General features: G+C 39.8%; 1 protein-coding gene across 4 annotated transcripts in view; it reads right to left on the bottom strand.

Moving 5' to 3' along the window:
* FZR1 (fizzy and cell division cycle 20 related 1) overlaps positions 1 to 23912 on the bottom strand; it is an 89774-nt gene that overhangs the window by 7331 nt on the left and 58531 nt on the right. For all 4 annotated transcript variants that reach the window (XM_072601067.1, XM_072601065.1, XM_072601064.1 and 1 more), the window contains exons 3-13: positions 23152 to 23277; positions 22663 to 22726; positions 22352 to 22479; positions 20308 to 20390; positions 16413 to 16596; positions 14752 to 14817; positions 13370 to 13472; positions 8980 to 9164; positions 6650 to 6883; positions 5686 to 5790; positions 2639 to 2731 (exon numbers count right to left, since the gene is read on the bottom strand). In XM_072601067.1, coding sequence (XP_072457168.1) covers positions 2639 to 2731; positions 5686 to 5790; positions 6650 to 6883; positions 8980 to 9164; positions 13370 to 13472; positions 14752 to 14817; positions 16413 to 16596; positions 20308 to 20390; positions 22352 to 22479; positions 22663 to 22726; positions 23152 to 23277 — 1371 coding nt within the window. The remainder of the gene's footprint in view (positions 1 to 2638; positions 2732 to 5685; positions 5791 to 6649; positions 6884 to 8979; positions 9165 to 13369; positions 13473 to 14751; positions 14818 to 16412; positions 16597 to 20307; positions 20391 to 22351; positions 22480 to 22662; positions 22727 to 23151; positions 23278 to 23912) is intronic.

Below are 23912 nucleotides of genomic sequence, written 5' to 3' on the forward strand. Positions count from 1 at the left end.
AAAACAAAGATAAAAAAGGTAAACAAAGAACCACCATGGCTTCATCAAAAGATGACACACTAATCATTTTTTTGTTGATACACAAGACTGGTAGATAAAGGGAATGCTTTTGATATAGTTTACCTAGGTTTTTAGCAAAGTATCTGATAAAGTCTTTCATGTCATTTTAATGGAAAAGAATGAGAAATGTGGGCTAAATATTAGTACAATTAAGAGGAGATTGCTGAACTGCTGGATTCCAGAAGTAGAAATTAATGGTATGATGTCCTATGGTAAGGCAGGCTCTAGTAGAGTGCTACAGGGATCTGTGCTTGACCTTCTGCTGTTTAACGCTGTTATCAGTGAATCAGATAAAGGCAAAGATGGTGAGTTTATTATATTTTCATATAGCACAAAACTGGAAGGAATAGCTACCACACTAGATATTAGGGATAGGATTCAAAAAGATTTTGATATGGATATACATCTAATGGGATGAAGTTTAGCAGAGATTTGTTAAAATTCTATATATGGATGAAAAAAACCCTCAACTTCATAGGTATAAGATAGGAGGCTAAAGGGTGGTTAAATCACAGACAGAAAATGCAATGTGAGTCTACAATCAAGAAAGTTAAAGTGATCTTAGGAAAGGAAAAGGGTCTAGACTGGAGATTTTATTAGCCTAACGTAACTCGTGGGTAACAGAAATCTCACTATCAATGTAGGTTTGTAACTTATAGAGTTAGAGAGTTGCCTAGTATCATGAGAGATTAATTTATTTGCCCAGGGATGCAGAGTTGCTATGTCATATGTACACCAAGACCTCTGAAAGGAGGTCTTCCTTATTTCAAAGTTGGCTCTCTCTCTTTTACATTGTGTTCTCTCATTAAGAGAGGCCTGGTATTCAGTGTGCCCTAGTTAGACTATACATGGAGTATTATATTCCGTTCTAGGTACTAAATTTTAGAAAAACACATAAAGCAGCTGTGGTGGGGGGAAGAACAGGATAGGTGTCTTCAAGTACCTAAAGGGCTAATATTATCCATAAGAGGGATTAGATTTGTTCTGTTTGTCCCTACAGATGGGAAGTAGGAGAAATAAGTGAAATCCTAAAAAAGGGAATGCTCACATTGTATTGAACAGGAAACTAAGAAAATTTCAAAGAGAAGAAGGAACCACAGAACCCAAAATGTAAATGTACAAGGGCTAAAAAAGGTCAACTAAATAAATTCCCTCATTTTACGGATGGGAAAATTGAAGCCCAGCTTTTCATAACTTCTCTATTTATTCCTAAACTGCTGAATTCTCATGTTCTCTAAAAATGAAGGCTTTTTGGCTTTTCTTTGCTTTTTAATAATGCTCCCCTTCCCTTGTCCAATATTTCGACCTACCAGGGAGACTCAGAAATGGTCAATTCCATTTTCCAAGTATGCCTTCTTCTAGCAAACATCAGCATATCTCCATCCTAATTCTGAACTGTACACTCTCAATCCACTGCATAGGCATATGTTATGACACACACTTGAAAATGTAGTAATACATACATATAGGGAATCAAGAATACACAATATGTTTATGTATAAAAAAATGATATACTTTATATTTTTGGTGTGGGTCTGGGTGAGGGTAAGGGGAGAAAATAACTCTGCTAACTTAAATTGAATAAATTAAAATGTGGCTCTGCAGTCCTGGTCTAAATCAGTCACTTGCTTTCTAAAAAGGGACAGAAATACTTTCTTACATCTCTTGGTCCACTATTTCAGTAAATTCATTTTATGTTTAATATCTAGACTGGCATAAACCATAAGGACTGAATAATAGCCAAGAGGCATTCTGTCCCACAGCCAGGCAAGTCTGTGAAAATCTAAAAGCAATCACTGCGAGACAAGCATTGTTTCACCACCACCTACTGAAAGCTCACACTAGCTCTTCCGAGAAGCCTTCTTTGATTCCCACCACCTGAAAATGCTCTCTTTTCCCTAAGAAAGCTCACAGTCCTTTCTTCACTTCTTTTATTTGGCACTTGCTACATGACATCTCCTTTTTTTGATGGTGAATTTCCTGAATACAGTGACGGTGTCTTATCAACTTCTATTTCCTCCAGTTCTTTCACTTAATAAATCTTTGTAGAATAAGCAGTGCACACATTCATTCAAAAATCACTAATTAAGCATCCACAATGCACTGTTAGGCACTTACGGAAAATAATGAGTAAGTAACAATTACTGTTTATGTCCTGCTTTTGTGATTTATAAAATCTCTTCACAAATATCCTTTGAGGTATGTGTGTATGAGTACTATTATCCCTGTTTTACAAATGAAGAAATTGGGGCTAAGAAGATGAAGTGATCTGTGGCAGCCCCAAGCCTCGTAGCTCCAAGGCCAGCAGTCTTCCCACTGCACCATACCCTTACAGAGAGCACTGCCTAATAGAGAATATACCCACACACCCATTCACATACACTGCAGCAAGAAGACAAGGATGTAAAAGTAGTAAAAGGATAAACAAATGAAGACACAGAGATCAGACAGCATCTACACTCAGACTACATGACCGAGGCAAGCCCAGATCTAGCTTTCCATAGCTCCCGGACACCTTCGGGAGCTCCTGGGCCTGACAAGGAGAACAGCCAGGCCACTCTACTACAGTATACTTTACCTTTGTTGAACGGGTTTTGCTAAACACATTCCAGAATCTCAGAGTCTCATCTCCAGCACCTGTAACTATGGCCTCTCCATCGGGAGACATTGCCTGAGAGAGGAAAGGAACACACACTGGTTTCAATTTACTCTTGTTACTCTGCTCCCTGTCAACTGCTGGATGTGAGTAAGAATTCCACCCCAATAAATCTTAAATACCGAGATAAGGGAGGAATTCACTCATAATTCCATTGTTATAACTTTCATTTCCTGTACCTTAATACTGAGACCTCAAGGGAGAATCATAGCTCCGTCTACAACAGCTATCTAGTTACAACTCTCCTCCCATTACGTCTAAATCCCCTAGAGGGAAGAACTGTACACGGTTCTGGAAGCCCAGCTGCAGAGGACTTCCTCGTAAGGTCACATGGGTTCAGTCACCTACTCCCCACCTTCAAGCAGGTGAACTTCTATATCAGGGATAAAAGACTGCAGATGAAAAATTGTTATTTCAAGTGTTGCTCAAGGCACCAGCTGAATTCTGAAACTGTTCAACATCAAACCGATCTGAAGGCAAAAAGGACAGTCCTATTCCCCAGTCTCCCAAACATGGCACATCCCTTCAATTATTCACACAGTACAGGAAGGAATTGAGGCAGAGAAGGCAGAATACAGAGAAAACTGTCTGGTGTCCTAGTTTAGCACTTTCCACCAAATCTGTTTCAAGGAATCTTACCAGGAGCTCTGTGAGAAAACGTTGATGCAATATCTTAACTTATTAAATAGAGTAAGTATGGCAGAGTGGGGGACAGAGTGCTGGGAGTCAGAAAGATCCAAGTTCAAACCCAATCTCTGACATTGCTGGATGTGTTGGAGGAAATTCCCACACTGGGAGTTTGCAAATCTCTCCCAACCCCATGAAAAGAGATCCTTTGTATATCTGCATAAAATGCGCACTATAAAATCTACCCTAAAAAAAAAAAATTAAACACCATGGCATAGTGAATAGAGAGCTGGCCTTGGAATTAGTATCCCTGGGGTTTAAATCTTTCCTGTGACACTGGCCAGGTTACTTAACTTCTCCTTTCTCTAGGCAACTCTCAAAAACTTGTAGCTGCAGAGAAGGATGGTGCAGGGAGCTCCCTACACTAAAAAAATCCCAGGTCCAGTTCCTATCCCTGCCCCTATTCAAAAAAACTTATGGGAAGGAGCATTTTTCTTTCCACTATGAAAGAAGACCTTATTTACTCAATTTTGTGTCAGGATTTTTCTGGCTGTCATTTGTCAAAGAAATACTCTATATTCCATGACAAGCCATAGAATCATAAAATCTTAAGAGCTGTAAGAAACCTAAAAAGATCACTTAATCCAACATGCCTGAAGCGCGAAATGCCTCTTCTGCAATGTTCATAACGCAGTTGATACAGAGGACCAGCCAAATATCTATACATAGGTGTTTTTTTCTACCTAACCCATCCTGGGTGTGGTAATCCTGGGTCAGGAAAAAGGGAGCCACAATGGGAGTAGGATACAGGCAAGGGGAGAAGGGCTATCAATTTTCTAAAAAGTAATATCCTTTGGGAGTCAAAGTTCTGAAGCCCAGGAACAATTTGCTGTAAAATGGTAGCTGGGAAAGACTGTTATACAACATATCCAACCAAGCAGTCATCCAGTTTTTTGTTTGTTAGAACTTCTAGAAGAGGTAATTCATCACCACCCAAGGCAGGCTATTCCACTGTTAGATGGGAAGGAAGAAAGGAAAAAAGTTTTTAAGTGCCTACTATGTGCCAGCCATTGTATCAAGTGCTTTATAAATATTATCTCACCACGTGACCCTCACAGTCACCCTGGGAGGGAGATGCTCTTATTATCCCCATTTTACCATTAAGGATACTGAGGCAGGTAGAAATTAAGTGTCTTGCCCAAAGCCAAGTGTCTGGCAAGAGAGTTGATTTTATATCTCCCTGACTTCAGGCCCAATGTTCTATCCTTGCTGCCTCTAAAAATCCTGGCTGTTGGAAGCTTTCTTTATACTGCCCTTCCATTCAGTTTCCCTCACTGGCCTGAGTTTTGCCTTGTGGGGTTCAGCAAAGGAAGTCTAGTCTTTCTTCCACCTGACAGCTATTCAGAAATCTAAAGACAAGTTCTCAACTCCTGTCTATGGAACAGCTTCCTATCTGGTGTCTCTCCCTCTAGCTTCTCCCTTTTAATCCATCCTGCATAAAGCTGCTGCAATCATCTTTCTGTGACACAGGTCTGACCATGTTTCACACACACCACTGCTCAAAAACCTTCAATACCTTTGCCTTTAGGATAAAACAGATAGTGAACAGAGTGCTGGACTAGAGTCAGGAAGATCTGAGTTCCAATTCTGCCTCAGAATTTCTGCTTACACTTATTTAAGTTACTTATCTGGACAAGTTACTTAAGCTCTGTCTGTATCAGTTTTCCCATCTGTTAATAGCCATCTACCTCCCAGGGTTGTTATAAAGAAAACCTTAAAGCACTATTTAAATACTAGGCTAGAATGCCTTCAGTTCAAGACCCTTCAAAATTAGGCTTCATTCTACCTCTTCCTGGTCCTTATTTCACCTTACCCCTTTCAAATACTCCAGCCAGATCTGTTCATAATCACGCATCTCTCTGCATTCACACCAACTAGTGCCTCCACCAGGTAGAACTAGAAGGGATTCATTCTTTATCCCTACCTTTTGGAATCTTTACCTCTTCCTGAATTCAAAGCTCATTAAGCTAACCCTCCCATTTGTTAGTATTCTTTCTCTCCTCCAACTTTCCTTCAGTGTCATGTTTTCTTGTCTCTCCCGCTCCTCTCCTTTGCTCCCTAACTTACATTAGCCCTACTTACATCCGTGTTCTGATGCCCCACTCCCCTCCTTGTAAGCTCCTTGACTAGAGACACTGTTCATTATACAGTTTTGCTTTTATATGCTCAATGTCAAGCACACAGAAGACACAATGTTTTTTCAACAGAACTAAATCTGTTTCAAGCCCCAAAGCACTTTGTGGCCAAATACGTTTGGAAAACTCTACTATTTAGTGACTTACCAGATATAAAACTCGGTATGAATGTCCTGTCAGTTTGGCTACTTGTGTCAAGGAAGGGTATTTCCAGACAAGGATCTGGTTTTGTGAGTATCCATGTGTGCTCACCTGAGAGGGAGGAAGAACACAAGAAATTTCAAAACCAAGGATGACTCCTGTCCTGTGGAATGACTAGCACTCAGCTCCTGGACACTGCTGAGTGTCGGAGGTACTGTTCTGGGTGGAATCTAAAGTCTACCACCTGACTGAATACTTCAGGGTACAGTATAGTTTCATTATTCATGTGTACTACTGATTTAAAGGCAATGACTGTGAATTATACTTCTGCTGTCTTTCATAGTGCTGAGGGCATCATAAGCCAAGGGTTAACAATCCTTCTTCTCAAGTGGCATGCAAGATCTTAAACGATTCATTTCCTTGAGAGCAGGAAGTGGAGAAAGAAGGTATGTGTCAGAACATGTATTCAGGGGAAGTCCATAGGCATTCAAGGGAACAGATGGAAAGAAATGAAGAAAGGCACCTCAAGGAACCTGGTCAAACCTGTACTTTAACAGGAAAACTACAACACCGTCAACAAATGGCCAGCCAACCTCTGCCCACAGACACTTCAGTGATGGGAAACCCACTATCTCTGGGCTCCACTTTTGGAGAGTTCCAACAGTTAGGGAACTTTGGTTTTTATCAAGGCCAAATTTTCTTTCTACAACTTCTACCCCAGTATTTCTAAGTGTTGCCTCAATCTATGCTGCCTCCCCCGACCTGGAATTCACATGCCCCAGGAGGAGGGCAAGGGCAATGGAGGTTTTCCTCTCCTCCCCACTCCTGTTCCCCCCACCTAAACATACCCAGATCATTCTGCAACCACCAATAAGAAATTTTCCATACGAATCTCTTTGGCACACACCCTACAGGTTGCCAAACCATGAGACAGTTTTCAATAGACACTAGATGGCTTTCTGGCTCTTACTAGTTCATTGGCATGTTTGGACCAGGCCAGGTTGCACACTTGAGAACCAGTATCAATACACTGCAGGGGCTGTCCTGTAAGTGTGTTCCAGAAGCGGATGCAACGGTCAGCTGTTCCGCCACCTGATGCCAATAAGCCATGCTGGTGGGGAGACCAGGCGATTGCTTTCACAGCTGCCAGATGCTCGGTGTACTGTTGGACAGGACTTAAACTGGAGTGGTTCCAGACCAGAAGCTGAGGAAATAAGACAGAAGAGATGAAATCAACCTCACCATCTGGGTTTTCTTGACCATGAGGCTGGTAATTTCAAAACAGTAAAGTGAATGATTCCTGAATTCTTAAACATAAATAAATAAAAAATCCCTGAATTCCTGAACACAAAGAGGAATTGAGATCCAGCCGGGGAAATGACTTAAATAAAGGAGGGGACTGTGACTAGAACCATATGTTCACAGGACTTGAGGGTGAGAAGTCTTACAGATGGTCTTGTCTAACCATCCCATTTGACAGATGAGAAATTCAAATCTACAGGTTAGGTCACATGCCCAAGGTCACACACATAGTAGGGAGCAGAGGTGAGAGCCACACCAAGGTCCTCTGACTCCAAATCCATTCAGATTATGTTATCTTCTCATAGACTTGTAATTCCCTTCAACAAATGCCTTACAAGGTTGTGTGCTGATTCTGTCAGAGAAGTCAGATTTCATATGTACAAAAGGCTGCAGGGAAAGGGAAATATTTAACTAAAAAGAAACCATTAACAGTGGAATTTCAGGTCTCAATGAGAAGTGGAGATGTTGGGAAGGAGGGCAGCCAAAAATCACAACAACATCTAAAAATCACCCATAAATCAACCAACCAGTCAATCAACAAGCATTTAACATCCAAAATGTATCAGGGGCAGGATTAAAAGAAATAAAGCTAGCCCTGCCCTCAAGAAGCTTACATGTTATTTGCAGGGCAAGCGTATGGATATAAACAGTATATATGAAATAAATACAAGGCAACTTAGAGAGAATGGCTTTAAATGCCAAGCAAAAGAGTCTGTATTTGATTCCAGAAGAAACCGGAAGCTACTAGAGCTTACTGAGAACAGGAGAATAACTTCATTGGAGAAGGGAGAGACTATATATGCAGGAAGAGCAATTAGGAGGATACAAAAGTTCAGGAAAGAGGTGTTAAGGGTCTGAACCAAGGGGGTAGCTATATCAGTAGAAGAAGGGGATGGCTATGAGAGATGCTGTGGTGGCAGAATTTGTAAGACTTGGCATCCCTGTCCTCCTCTTCATGGTTAACATTTATACAGCACTTATTAAGTGTCAGGCACTTTACAATTATTACTTCATCATCAGATCCTCACATTCACTCTTAAAAATAGGTGCAATTATTCCCATTTTACAGATGGGGAAAGTAAGACAGTCATGCTTAAGTGACTTGCCCAGAGTAACTCAGCTAATAAATGTCTGAGACTGGAAGTGAACTCAGGCTTTCCTAACTCCAGGTCCAGCACTCTATCCACTGTACCCCCAAATTGCCTCCTGTGATATGGGGGAGCATAAAGAGTTGAGGGTGGCTCTTGAGATATCAAAGTTGGGTTAAAAGAAGAAATAGAGACATTTGGAAAAGAGATAGATGGGGGAAAGAACTTAGTTCTGTTTCTGACTTGTGAAAACAGGAATTATTGTCATATAATATTTAAAATTTTATTAACCTGCTTTTTCTTTGACCACAAGATTTCTGAGGGCCAGGAACTATAATAATGATGAAAATTCACCTTCATCTATCATTTTAATATTGACAAATTTTTTTTTCAGACAACCCGTTAAACAAACAGACAAATATTTTCATTCCCCTTTTAAGGAAACCAAGGCTCAAGTGGGGCAAAGTGGTCCCAACTGCTCATGGTCCCATAGGGATTATATGTCAGAGACAGGATTTAAGCCAATGTTGGCTGACTCCCAGTCCTGTGCTTTCCCCACCCTACCCCATACCCTGCTGGGCCTGGGACAGTGAGAGAGGGAACAGAGCAGATGTTCAATCACTTCTACACCATGCCACCTTGTATTACCCTTTTAGAGAGGCAGGACTTGGCCTCCCTGGACCCCAAATGGTGAAAGAAAACCTAAGCAACTGATAAATCACACAATGGCAGAGCTGAGACTATTAGCAAAGACTAGAAACCCCTATCAGACTACTAGGTTCTTGAGGAAGACAACTGTTGTTTTTCAACTTTGCATTCTTAGTGTGGAACAAGAACTTTTTAATAATAACTGATTGAGACAGAAGACTTCACCCCAGGTAACAGAGGACAAAGCCAAACAATTCCATACCTTATTATCATTTCCACCTGATGCAAGAAGCTGGTGATCAGTGGACCACTTTAGCCCACACACCTCTTGCCGATGACCTTGCAGTCGCCGTTCAGTCTGCACTGGGGGTGTTCGGATATCTCTCTGGAGAATCATTCTATCTCTGCTCCCAGAAGAAAGCTGATCTGCATTCCAGGCCAATGCACCTAAGACGGAGAAAGAATGACCTGAGAAAATGTACAAACAAGGAGGCCAAGACAAGCAACTGTTCTATGAAGTCTTTTTCTTTGGAGAAGGCCAGAAACATACAAAGCTTTCCTAGGAAAGTGAAGTGAGCTGAAAATACTTGTCTGCAAACTGCCAGACTAGAGAAATATTACGACTCCTAGAGTTCCAGGACTAGAAGGGACACTGGAGGCCACCAAGTTTGTGTGCCTGTCTGATGGCTGAATCTCTACACATCTCAATAAAGGTATCCGGTGAAGCAGGTAACCAACAATTCTTTCTGAAGTGACTGTTATGTGTCAAGCACTATGCTAGGCAATGGGGATATAAATACAATGAAAAGTCTCTGCCCTCAAGGAACTCAAAGTCTACAGCCAAGGGAGACAGCATGCACATACATGGGCATACACAAGACTTTGTGTAGAAGGGAGCATCTGAGCTGAGCAGCTGAACCTACCCTTCAAATTATGGAGAACTCACTTTAAACAATTAAATATTTTTTTCATGTCTTTTCTCCCCTCCCCATCCTCAAATTAGCATGAAGGAAAAACAAAACTTTTGTTACAAACATGTAGAGACAAGCAAAACAAATTTCCACATTTGCCAGGTACAAAAAAAAATATGCCTCATTCTGTGCTTAAGTCTTTCTCTCCTCCATCAAGGGATGCATAGCATGTTTCATTATGAATCTTCTGTAACTGTGGCAGCTGATTATTATACTGATCAGAATTCCTAATTTGTCCAAAACTGTCTTGTCTTTACCATGCTGTTGTGTTTGTATAAACTGTTTTCCTGGTTCTGCTCACCTCATTCTTTGTCAGTTCATACAAGTCTTCCCAGGTTTCTCTGAAAAACCATCACCTTTATCACTTTTTTTTACAGCAATAGTATTTACAATAGTATTCCATCACATTTATATACCATACATTATTCAGCCCTTCTCCAATTTATGAGCAACATCCCCTTCAGATCCCCACACTTTGCAATTAAGTGTGTATATACATACACATACACACACATAAATGAATTTTCATATACCCTTAGGGTATGTTCTGCTTAGGACTAATCCCTCCCCCCCACTTCTCCCTGTTTTCTATTTACCTGTTGAGTGAAATGTATTTTTGTATCCAACTCTGTGTGTATTCTTTCTTCCTTTGAACAGTTTAGATGAGAGTAAAATTCAAATTCAGTGGTTCTGCCCAAAGCTCTTTTCCTTAGTTGTGTAGAAGTTTACTTGTGCACCCTGATTAGGTAGAGAAAATTTTCCCAACCTTCTTTTCTTCCTCCACCTAGCATATTCCTTTTTTGCTCCTTTTTTTTTTTAAAAGATCATCAAGACATAAAAGAACCACTCTGAGGCCTCGTCTAAGTAGAGTCCTTCTTTGATCTCTAATGGTGATAGGGTCCAAAAGAGAAAAATATACCAATTTCCCATAGAACATAATGGGAACATATACTCCCATTAGAATATAAACAGTTTATCTGAAATTGATTAATCAATCCCCTTCCTTCTCATGGAGTTTTGGTGAAATAAAAAGTGAAGCCTTTGTTCCTTCCTTGAGGAAATTTAGTTTGGACTCACGTTACTGGATATTAACATGGTTTCTAAATTATGAAGTGAAATCACTGTTTAGATAATCTCCTTCCCCCCAAGCAAATAAAGGCTTCTTCTCTGTTACCTTCTTCATGCTTGCCTTTTTATGTCTGTATTAATCACTCTGTTTGAACTTCCAAATTTTTACACAATTATGGTCTTTGTCTCATGGAGTTACTATCTTCTATATGGTCCCTTCTAATTTTTAGGGAGTTTTGTACCTCTTGTACTAAGCTGTTAATTCTCTTTCCAATTTTTTTTCTTCCACAGCTCTCATTTGTTTTCAGTTTTTTCCCCTCTAGGGCTTTCACTGCATTGACCCCCCCTAAAAAAAATCAAGTCTTTTTTTTTTTTTTAAATGCTTGTTTCCTATCTTCCAGGAATTCTAGTTGAATATGTGCCCAAGCTGTGTTCTTTGAGGCATTGCTAGGTATTTGGGAGCCATTTTCTTCTTCTGGGTTTGGGTCCCAAGCATTCCCACCACTGTAACAACTCTTTATGGTGGGATTTTTGTTTATTTACCTTTCCTTCCAGCCCACTTCCTGACTCTGGACTTGATGCTATTAGGGCTGGACTTTATGCACTTCTGTAGGGAAAATCTGGGCTGGTCCTGTCACTTTCTTTGGTTACTGAATACTGTGCTGGTCTAAGATTTCAGGGAAAACTCAGCCTGGGGACTTGGAAACTTTCAGTGCTCCCAAAATCGTACTGCCCTCTGAGTTTGAACTCTACAAGTTCCGGACTTGGGTTTGGGTCTTAACAGGAGTGGGTTACTGATGAATTCAGACACTATCAGCCAGCTAGGAAGCCCAGCTGGTTCAGCGTTACAAGAGAGCAGGTTCTCCTTTGACTTGTGACATCCACCTTAGTTATTCCTCGGCAGACTTCAAACTGGGATGGAGACTGGAAATGATATTCCACTCTGCTACTGGAATCTGAGCCATAGTTTGTTTGCTTCTGAAATTGCTCCTGCCTGTGCATAGTGCATAGGGTAGATGGAGGGAAAAGGTCCTTTTTGTTAATGCCCTTTGGATTTGTGACTCAGAATTGGGCAGTGGGCAACAAATTTGCCAGTTTGCACTTGTCCCTTTTGAGGGCTCCCAGTACAAGTCTGGTACCCCTTTTTGTCCCAATTCACAGCTTCTCCTTGGGTGTTAGAATGCTTCACATACCAGTAGCCTTTGCTCTAGGCCTAATTCACAGTGACTGCAGAATTCTGTCTATCTCCCTATGCTAAGCCAGGCTCGAAAAATGACACATTTTTTCTTAGCTATTTCCATCAGGATGCAGTCTGGTGCATTTTCGAGATCAAAAGGTTTGGAGGAGGGTTGTTTTGGGGGGTCGGGGGAGAGTTCCTCATTGAACTGTTTCTTGCTATTTTGACATCTTGCCTCCCCTGGAAACTCACTTTCTTGACAGGGTAGTGAAGAATGCTGAATTTGGAATGAGAGGACTTGAGTTCAAACCTTTCGTTCACTTATAATCTGTGTAACTTTGGTCAAATCATTTAAGCTCTCTAAACCTGTTTCCTTATTTATAAAATGATGAGTGTGCTAGAAAGGCTTCTAAGGTCCCTTTAGCCTCTTACACCTACGATTTAGGTCACAAAGTAGTCTGGTCCAAGTAATGGCCATGTTTATTCATTAGGAAGTATTTCTTATGTTGACTGAATTTCTACCCAACTGGTCCTAATTTCACACAGTACAAATCTTTCTCTTCCACAGGATAACTTTTCAGATATTTGAAGGCAATAATTATGTCCCTGCATCTCTCTTCTGTAAGTGTCTTCAAATGATCCTTATATGACATGGCTTTCAGGACACTGAAAATCATGATGGTTGTGAAACCACCCCACTCACAGAAATAAGTCTTAGAGAAAACACAACAGCACTTTCCAGATAGCTTTCAGATGAAGATAAGTCAACACATATATGGAACTTTTGTTGATTTAATGAAGTCCTTTTTTCCCTGTTTCTAGTTTTTAGACTTCCAAATCATCCTGGAATATCCCTCATTGCCTAGGGCCTCATCTTGAAACATCCAATCACCCTTATGGATTGTCTCAAAGTGAAACATCTCTCCCTCTCCTTCCATTGGTGATTGATTCCCTCTTGGAGCCTCCATTTCATGGAGGGGCCCAGGCTAGTCTTTATTTACCTTTTGGCTCTGTTCCTGGCTTCTTGATCTCAAAACTATACCTCCCCACTATTAATGTACTATCTTCTCTCATTAGAATATAAACTCCCTAAGTGCAGGAATTATCTTTCTTTTAGTTTTTATTTGTATTTTTAGCTCTTGGCAGTGCCTGGCACATAGTAATCATTAAATAAAACAATCCTTAACAAACAAACAAACAACTAAATAATTAAATAAAACAATCCTTTTATCTTCCTGATGGATCTTTGGTAAATTAAAAATTGAAGCCCTTTGTTTCTCCCTTCAGGAAATTTAGGCTAGACTCAAGCTGCCAGATATTAACACACCTTCTAACTTATGGAGTGAAATTCTCGTTTAGGTATTTAGGCAATTTCCCCCAATACTCCTTCCAGGCAAATAAAAGTGTCTCCTGTTATCTTTGTTGCTGTTTCTTACCAACTCTGGCTGTGTGACCCTCCAGCATGGACAATTTCTTCCCTGCCGCTGCATCCCAGATCTGTACAAAGCCTTTATGTGTGCCAACTGCTACCAAGTTCCCCTAAATCAGCAAAAGACATACACACAGAATGACTTGAGAGGAAATGGAAAAGAAAGATGCAGAAAAAGGAGAGATATCCAAAGAGATTTACTTCTCTCCAAGACTTTAATAAATGCTTTTCCAGGTTAGCCTACCAATAGTCTCTGAGAACAGAGAAGATATTTTTTCACTTTTGAGCACAAAACCTTCTCCTTTCCATTATCATGAATACTTGCTCTGCCTTTAACAACTCTGATCTAGGAACAGGACACTTCATGAATTCCTTAAGGGGAGAAGGATGGAGAGAGAGGGACCACCTTTCGAAAGAGGAATACCAAAGCTCTTGCTGACTAGCTAAGGAGAGGAAGGGAATTCCTGTTGACTGTTAGAAGGACATAGTGCTTCTAATATTCACAAGCGTAGGGGGTACTAAAAATGTTCCTGATTGTTGTCTTTGGCACACAGGATTTCATGTCATTAGTGATAATAACATGAGTCTTAGTAAAAGATGCTAAACAAATCCAAAGAAAATAATTATAATTCTAATATACAAATACAAACATCATGTTAGCAAAAGGTTCACTTAGAAAAGTAATCTTGTGATCATATTTTAGATATTTTATATATGAGAAAACTGAGGCCGACAGAGGGTAAATAATTAGCCCAAGGTCATACTGGTAGCAAATGGCAGACAGAGGATTCCAATTCAAGTCTTGTGGTTTCAAATTCAATGCTCTTTCAATATTTCTATCAACATCTCAAGGTTATTATGAGGAAAATGCTTTGTAAACTTTAAAGAGATGTGGGAATTTTTTTTCATTACATAACACCACCTCAGAGACTTTCTCTGTTAAAGAAGACAATTCTAGTTGCTGCTATTCAAGAAAGAACAACAAATTTTTTAAATCCCATGCATGGAACAGATCATTTCAGTTGTGTCTAATTTTTCTGACCCCATGTGGGGTTTTCTCAGCAAAGATAATGGAATGGTTTGCTATTGCCTTCTCCAGATCACTTTATAGGAGAGGAACTGAGGCAAACACGGTGAAGTGACTGCCCAGCATCATCTAGTTAGTTAAGTGTCTGAGGTCACATGTGAACTCAGGAAGATGACTTCAGGTCTGGCACTCTCTCCACTGTGCCACCTACCTGTCCTATTAGGGCAAAGTCATTAATTCCTAAGTGTCTCAATGACCCTTTTCAAGTTTTCAGAGCAGACAGAGTACCAGTGGAGTACTAGTAAAACAGTTTCAGCATTAACCGATACTTACAGTACTCCTAAGAAACACATTATACTTACCCGTTCAGACCAACCCACAGAAGTCACGGAGTCTCCTTCCACAGACAAGTCGCATAGCCTAGTCACCTGGAAAAAAGCAAACATTAACAGGACTGAGGTGCACATCTACTCATGCTCTAAGGTCCACCTCAAGTCTTTATCTCCTCCATGTAGCTGCTGACCTCACCTATCTCCTTTTAGCTTTCCCTCCTCCTCAGAGGTACCAATGGGCTCCAGCTGGGTGGTCTCCTCACAGTCCCTTGCACAGCAGGCTCACTTCTGCTTCCAAAGCTTTTCTAATTCCACTTTGCCCCAACTGGATGAAGTCTTCTTTCCTACCAGAATCTGATGCAGTTGTCAAGATTCACCTCAAGTCCTACCCTCTCCATGAAGTTTGTCTGAATGCTCCATTCCTCACTGATCTGTTGCCTTATCAGAATTCTTAGTACACTGTCAATATCACCCAATTTAGCTCTTAATAATAACTGACATTTAAGATTTATAAAACACTTTACAAATATTATCTCATTTGATCCTCAGCTCTGAGGGGCAGGTACTAACAAGTTATTGTTCTTTTCATTTTACAGATGAAAGAAATAAAATACAGAGAGGTTAAATGATGTGTTCCTGGTGACACAGTCAGCATCAGGATTTGAATCCAAATCTACTGACTCCAAGTCCTTTCTGTTATAATAAAACTCCTAGGACTGTAATGTGAACATAGCAGAGATTCAATAAAAGCAAAATTGATGGAGAAAGCAAAAGAGGTTCCTGATCACTAACCAGACTTCATTTGCCCTCATGATGATTACAGAGCAGTCAGGGCTACTACTGTGGGCAGATGGGTTAGATGCTCAGCCAGTCCGGTAGACTGGTTTGGGTAAAGGGATTAGGGCATTATGAAAGGAACATTTAGCAAAAAGATCTAATGGAACCGCCAAGATTTTAAAAAAATTATATTTAAAATATTCAAATATTTAAAATAATATGTAAACTTTAAGACTGAAAAGCTGGAATAGAAGGGGTAGTTCTGCACAAAAGGCTAGAGAATCCTAAAAGCCCTGAACATTTCTTGGGTCTTTCCTTACAAGCAAGTATTTAAAAAGTACAATACTGAACCTAGAACAATTAGAAGTGTGCTTTATAAAACTTAAAATGCTATAAATATTTAAGCTATTAACTTGCTTATATCTTATGTCATCAGCTCTGCCAGTCTATGTTCCAAGATTTCTAACAGTCTAGTAAGATCTATGATACTAAAGTCCTTTCTAGATCAAATACTTTATATTCTTTAAGGTCCCTTTCAGCATTAAAGTTCCATGTTCTAAGGTGTCTTCCATTTCAACTATGTAAGCTGTGTGTTCTATAGTCTCTTTTAGTACTAATAATCTACATTCTATAAATATTTATTCGTGTTATGATGTCTCTCTCAGTTCTAATAATTTAAAGGGACCTCTCAGCAATATTTTTTACTATATGACCTAAGGTCTTATACAGCTGTAACATTTGCAGTGCCAAAGTTCTATAGAGAGCAGAAAATCACATTCATTTATTTGCTTTAAAAAATACATAAAACCATTTGAGAGTATCTTTCATGGCCACTTAAGGTAGAACAGAACTATTCCCTTGCCCACTACACCTCCATCCTTCCACCCTTATTGTAAAAGGTCCATCATCCATACCTGGCTGGTACATGCACTCCATAGGTAAACACAAGTGCCCAGACCAACACTTAGGACGTTGAGGGAAGACCAGTCTACTAGATTCAGGTAGAAGTCATCTTGGAGTTCAGGAGCATCGAGCACTTTGAAAGGGATTTTGGAAATTTTTCTGGTAGGTTTCCGTGGAGATCTTAATAACTTCTGGCTATTAATTAAAAAAGAAAAAAGATCATATGGATAGATATATGTGTGTGTATGTCTACATAGAGAAAAATTTCATATCACACATTTGCCACTAGAAACAGGACCTTTCAATGGTAAATGATCTATAAGGATTGATGATGAAGAAAAGATCCCTTTTCCTTTCAGTCTTTTCATGTACACGGAAAAGCAGGTCATTAATTCAAACATTTATTTAATGACTACTATTAAATTCAGTTCATAGAATATGGGATTGAAAAAGGCCATTAAAAATAAATTCTTCAAATTCTGAGAAACATGAGAAGACTGATATAAAATGATAAGAGCTCAAAGAAAGCAGAACCCAAAGAATAAGAAACATGATGCAATGACTTTTTTGTCTGAATTTTCATCATATTTTTCTTCTTTTTATTATCATATTACAAAGGAACATTCAACTGAGAAGGAAGAAACAATTTTTGATTAAAAAAGGCATAAAGAAAAGTTATTTATTGGGGTAAAAACCTAGTCTTAACTTCCTCATCATTTTACATTTTGGGAAACTGGCACAGACAGAAGTGACTTGCCTAATATCAGACCTGAAGTAAATGGCAGGGCTGAGATTCAAACCCAAGTCTTCTGATTCTGAATTCACAGTTCTTTGTATAAGACGCTGGCTTCATAATTCAATTAAATTTATTTCAATGTACATTTATTAGGTGCTCTTCAGAGCTTCACGCTGGCCACTGGGGACACAAAGCTGATTTCTTGTCACTGTGGTTTGGAGTGAACCCCAGCTCTTGAAGTCTGGGCCAACAGGGCACAAACTCTATCAGGTTCTAGAAGTTCCACAGGTGTCTAACATAGTCTCACCAATGTTCTGCTGTCCAATTAAGTAGGGAGAGGTCTATCAAGCATCAGGAGGTTGAACATAAGGTAACAACATGGCAACAACCCATGAAACAAAGAAAAATGTAAAATGGTCCTCAGAACTCTGGGGCCCCTTCTGTTTCTGCTGTGATGGCAACTGAAAAGCAGGAAAAGATGGAGAATACATCAAGAATCCTTTGAAGACTCTGTAAATATCAATGAGGTTCACTAGATGTGAGGTCTTTTGTCCAGGAACAAAAAGAACCAGGATATGATAAAAAGAACGAACCTTGTCAGGACTGACGTTCTCATTCTAAGTCTGCTTAGACTGCATAAACAGGTTGCATCTCAGTCTACAAGAAAGTATGTGCTAAGCTCTGGAGTCACCAAGACTCAAGAAAACTTGAAGGAGCTTATGTTCCAATGAGCAAGACAACATGAACTCACAGCTGTGAGAAGGGAGTTCATTTCAGGTATGGGGAATAGTCAGGGCAAAGGCATGGAGAATGGAGATGGGAGTGTTGTGGGGGGAAGAAAGGGAAGAAGGCCAGGGTTGGCTAGACCATAGAGTGTGTAGAGAGAAATAATGGATAATCAGAGGCTGGAAAACTAGCATGGAGTCGGGTTTCAAAAAGTTTGTAACACTCAAGATAAACACCCACAAAAAGAGAATTGTGAAGATAATTGTGGTTCATGTGTCAATATTAATTACAGAGAAAAAAGTAAAGAAATTCTATAAAGACCTGAGATCCTCCAAACCAAATCAACATATACCTTTACTATTCAACCTGCAACTGAACCCTTCCATTAGTCAATAAATATTTATCTACTATGTGCCAGATACCGTGCTACATACTGGGGATACAACAAAGGCAAAAGACAATGCCTGCTCTCAAGGAGTCCACAGTCTAATCAGTGAGCAAACAACTACATAAAACAAGATGAGATAAATTGGAAACCATCAAGAGAATGAAGGCACTTGCAGGAAGGGGGATCAGGACAGGCTTCTGGTAGAGGATAGGTTTTAGCCAGGATTTGAAGGAAGTCAGAAGGAGGAGTTGAGGAGGGAAAGTATTCCAAACATGAAGAACATCCAAAATGCATGCCTAAGAAACAACAAGGAGGCTATTATCAACGCGTAGCAGAGTACAAGGTAGGGGAGTAAGATGTAAGAAGACTAGGAAAGTAGGAAGGGCCAGGTGGTGAAGGGCTTTGAATGTCAGAGGATTTCTATGTGATCTTGGAAGTGAATGGGAGCCACTGGAATTGACTGAATAGGGCAGTGAGATGGTCAGACCTGAGCATTAGGAAAATCACTGATAGCTAAGTGCAGGATGGATTGGAGGTGGAAGAAATTTGTGGCCCTGAGATCAATCAGCAGGCTATATATATAGTTCAGGGAAGAGGTGATGAGGAGCCTAGCAGATTAGTAGCAATGTCAGAAGAAGGAACATATGAGAATATTATGTAAATAAAAGTGATAAACCTTGGGAAGATATTAGAGGGTGTGTGTGTGTGTGTGTGTGTGTGTCTGTCTGTGTGTGTGTGTCTGTGTGTGCGTGTGTGTGTGTGATGGGGGGGAGAAGGGAGGGAGAAAGTGAGGAGTTAAGAACTGCATGTAGGTTACAAGTCTAGGTGATTAGAAGGAGGGTAGTCAGGAAGAGGGAAGGTCTTGATGGGAAAAGATAGCTCAGTTTTGGACATGCTGAGTTAAGATGCAGATGGGACAACCAGTTCAAGATGTCTAGTGAGATGCTAACTGGGGGTCAGTAGAGGGGTTAAAGCTGGGTAAGTAAATTTGAGAATCATAAGCATAGAGATAAATTCAATCCACAGGAGCTGATGAAATCACCAAGTGAACCGTATAAACTCATTAGAAGACTCATTAAAAAAATTATGAATGGTCTTATTTCAAAAAAAGGGAAAGGCAGTAGAAGAAAAATCAAACCAGCAGAAAGCTTGAGATGAAATCCAACTAAGTCTGATCATCTCTAAAGTACTTATTAATTTAAATGAGGATATGAAGAATAAGATGCAAAATGGAACAGATCTGTCAGCTGTAACTACAGTGGTCTATGATCATTATCAATGACAGTGGAAGCATCATATTTTGACTCTAACACTTCATTAACTATATGAAGTGATAGAATTACACTTGAGAAAACAAAGACAAAAGAACAGCTAATTCCTAACAACAGAACAGAACAAAACCCTAATCTAGGTGATAACAATTTAGGAAGTATTAAAATAATCTTCAAGATATCTCAAAGGAGGACAAAGCGTGAACTGGTAAGATCATAAGATGATACACCCCTAGAGTGCCCCCTAAAGGGCAATAAAGAGGATGGACATCAGTATCTAACATGCCATCACTATAAAACTATTCATGTACCATTGAAGAAAACATGTTAAAGGAACAGGTGGGCTTCTGCAAATGATTGTCTACCTTTATAGTCAAACAACAGACTGATTTGTAGAGGATTATGATGCTGTTTGCTTTTTTGTTGATAAAAAACAAAACAAAACAAAAAATACCCAAGACCCCATAACTGACTTAATCAGACAAGGTGTTCTTTTGGGAGTTGTAAAAGTAATGTGTGGAATTTATAATACACCTTAAAGTAGTATGAAACTGAGACTCATAGTTTCATATCACTGCTGAGGATGCTCTAATGACTCTCTTTTGCCAATTGTTCAAGTCTAAATACTTCAGCCTGACTTTTAAGGCTCACTGTTATGCAGTACAGTCATCAGCAAACCATCAGAGGAATGTGACCCGTCTGCCTAGAAGCCAGGCATTGCTTGGGGAATGCCTGTGAAGTGACTGCTATTAACCTTATTCTTTGGGTGCAGAATCGCACTGTACCTTTTGTTGCTGACTGGGGACAAAGAATATGGAGAGACTTCATTGCCATCATCAGGACTTGAGCGCTTGGTGCTGAGGGAGTACTGAAGAAGAAAATTTGAAATTAGAGAAGGAAAATATACAACAAAAAAAATCAAGTCTTACAGATCTGGAAGATTATCAAACAAAACTACAAAAGAGAAATAAAGCAAAAAGAAACTTTAAGTCCATTTCATAGAAACTATGCTACAGTTGACAAACATACCAGTTACTTTCAATTACTGTCAATGTAACATAATTGAATGTAAGCATCTTGAAATCAGAAGAAGTGTTCCTATACACATCCTATAACATACAATAACAAATGATGGCAATGCTATAGCTGACCTTTAAAACCACCTAACAAAGGAGATCTTTACAGCCCTCTCCCATATTCTAACTAATCCACTAATTTGGCAAGTCATCACCTTCAGGTCTGTCAGAAAGGCAGAGAAAGAAGAAAGTCTCAGAGATGTGTGACATGACTGTGGACTGTCAAGTCTTCTACCCTAAGAAGTGTGCTACAGTAAAAGAGCATTGGCTTGACAGTTCCAGACCTCAGTGCTAACCCTGGCTAAGCCACTAACTTACCACGTGACTATTTTGCAAGTCACTTCCCCATCGCCTCAGCATCCCTGCGTATAAGACTATGTAACTGAACTGTATGATTTCAAAAGCTCCCCCGCTCCTAGCTCTAACACTCTGTATTTCATGACTCCAAGCAACTCTGATGCAGGAAAAGCATGCCTATATGGATTGAAGAAGAAGAGTTGGAAGTAATGTCTTTTTATTTGCTTAGTCTGCTCCATTCACAAAGAGATCACAAAAGATGGTGATGTCTCTTTATGAGACACAGCTGCTACATATACTCAAGATCTCATCACCTTTACTTTCCAGACATAAGGAATAAGATTTACTGTGTTCTTCTCAGGCTCAAGAATTTCCAGTGATTTCCCACTAGCCTCTAGGGAAAACCCCCTAACTCTTCACTTAGGCTTTAACCCTCAACCCCCTACAATGTGGTTCCAATGTGCTTTTTCAGCCTTATCTCACATTCAGCATTTGAGTAAAACTGGACTCATAGCTACTTCTCAAACCTGACATTCCATCTCCAATCTCTTTGCATTTGCAGAAGTTACCTTCAGACACTGCCTGTCAATCCTTTTCTTCCCTCCAGACCTCATGAACTTAGATGCCACTTTCGCAAAGTCTCTCCTCTCTTCTCCTCTCGCTCCCCCGCTTCCTCTCCTCAGATTATCTTGTATTTCCTTTCTGAATGTATACAGTATCATTCTTATAGAATGCAAGCACTTTGTGGGCAAGGATTGTTTTAAACTGAATTAAAAATGACACTGCCCATTAACCCTGTGTCCTAGGACTTCCATTTATAAAGCAAACCAACAGCTCCATTCAGCTTGAGGAGAGTGAAGACAAATTACCTCTGGGAGTTAATCCACTAAATTATCTGGATTGGTATGTGAGTGAGTACAAACTCACCTAGACCACTCTATTTAAGCTCTGCACTTCACATCCTATTTAGCCATACAGGATGCCAGAGCCCACGTATCTGAGACATCCTGACATCTGCCAGGCTGCCATGAAAATCTCCATGTTCTTTCCCCTGCCCCCTTCTGTCAGCACCATTTCCCCCTCTCCAGTTCTTGTGCTGGGGAACAATAATCAAATCAATTATTATCATTTCTACAGGAAAGTACATTCTACTATACTTTGGTTCCATTCAAAAATCCCTGAGACTGCCCAGATCAAACCTAATAACTACTTACCCACATGGTTTTGATCTTCCTCTATTAAAATATAATCTCCCATAGGAAAAAACCTATTGCACAATTGTATTTATTTATATCCCCTAACAAAGGGCCCGGCATGTAGTGGGTTGCTTAATAAACAGTCATTTATTCAGACATTCAGAATGTCTAAGTCTAGATTTTTTCCCCTCTTTCTAAAACCCATGGTAAAGCCACAGGATAAGACAGCAGACTTAAACACTGCTGCTGCCTGAACTTACTGTGAAGAGGCTCTTCTTCTCTGGTGTTGAGGGCTGCAGCCTTCGATCCTCTGTCTGAGGATCCTGGACTTTCTCAATCCCAGCTCCTAGTAGCTCATTCTTTAACAAGGCAGAGTAGGCTAGGCCATCTGTACAGGCATAGGATAATGTAAGTGCTATGGCAAAAAGTAAAGAGGAAAAAAACCTTCCCTCCTGGGGTGAATGGCAAAACTCAAAGCTTCAAGATGTTTTCACTGGTGGCATATCTGCTACAGGTGCTTTCTGGTACATGACAGGAACCAAAGAGTGAAGGTGAGAATTAAATTTCTAACCTTTGCCATTATCCGAAGTGGCATCTTTTGCTTTCCGATTCTGACTGGGTGATTTCTCATTTTCCTGAGACAGAGAAGATGAAAAGATATGAATTTATCTTCCTTTTTCTATCTAATCTATTCATGTGTTGGGGTTTCTGACTATTATTTCAGCTAATTTATTAAGAGTGAAGGATAACACCCCCAGTGGCTGTACAATTTTCCAAAGGCATCCACTGCTGAAAATAGCAACAAGTGATACAACAACTATAAAATACTCACCAGTTCAGTCTCTGAATTTTTTTTCTGCCAGTCTAGTCCCTGTCCTATTGTAGGCTATAAAATCTATATTATAATGTAGTAAATAAATATAGACAACTAAACGCAAATAAAAATTCATCTTCTTTTATACTAGTTCAATTGTTGGTCATTACTGACCCCAGGTATGCAGTAATCAATAATACTGTAGTCTTCCACTTATGACTCTCCCAAAGCTCTTGTACCACTTACATTTATTCTATGGAAATTAATGCTCCAGTTGGCTCCAGCTCTAGAAGGTATAAAACGGTCTCCATGTTTGCTGGGAGAAGACATGGGAGAATTGGAAGGTGTCAAAGTTCTTCTCATCTCAGCAACCTGGAATTATAAAATCTGAGTCAGTGGGTAGAAAAATTACTATTAAAAAGTGTATTATTTCTAATTTATAAAGAGTTTTCCTCACAATCATCCTGGGAAGTAGGCTGTGTAAGCATTATCATCCCCATTAACAGATGAAACAATTGGAGCTCAGGTTGTGAGGTCAAAAAGTCACAGGACTAGGAAGTAGAAGACATACTTAGATAAGAAACTGTGTTGTTTCCTAAAGTACTGTATTTAGAGATCTCTTTGCTTTTGTACCTTTGCTCATACTATTCCCTATGCCTGGAATGTTGTCCTCCCCAAGTGTCTGATAAATTTTCATAGGATCAGAGGGCTATAAAAGGCCTCAGAAGTTATTTATTCCAACCCTTTCATTTTATAGGTGAGGAAACTAAAACATAGAGAAGCCAAGTTACTCAAGATCACAGAGGTTGTAAATAACAGAGAGCCAGGATTTGAACCCTGTCCTCTTGATGGGGTGGGTGCTTGGACCCCAATTCTAAAATCACATTTCTCCCTAGCCTCAAAACATATCCTAGGCCTGCCCCAGCAACAACCGTTATCTCCCTTCCTGCTACAGTGGCGTGCTATAGAACTATATTATAGAACTTATTAGTTTGAACCAGCTGTGT

Source organism: Notamacropus eugenii, chromosome 4 (assembly GCF_028372415.1).
Source record: "Notamacropus eugenii isolate mMacEug1 chromosome 4, mMacEug1.pri_v2, whole genome shotgun sequence".
NCBI classification, from domain to species: domain Eukaryota; kingdom Metazoa; phylum Chordata; class Mammalia; order Diprotodontia; family Macropodidae; genus Notamacropus; species Notamacropus eugenii.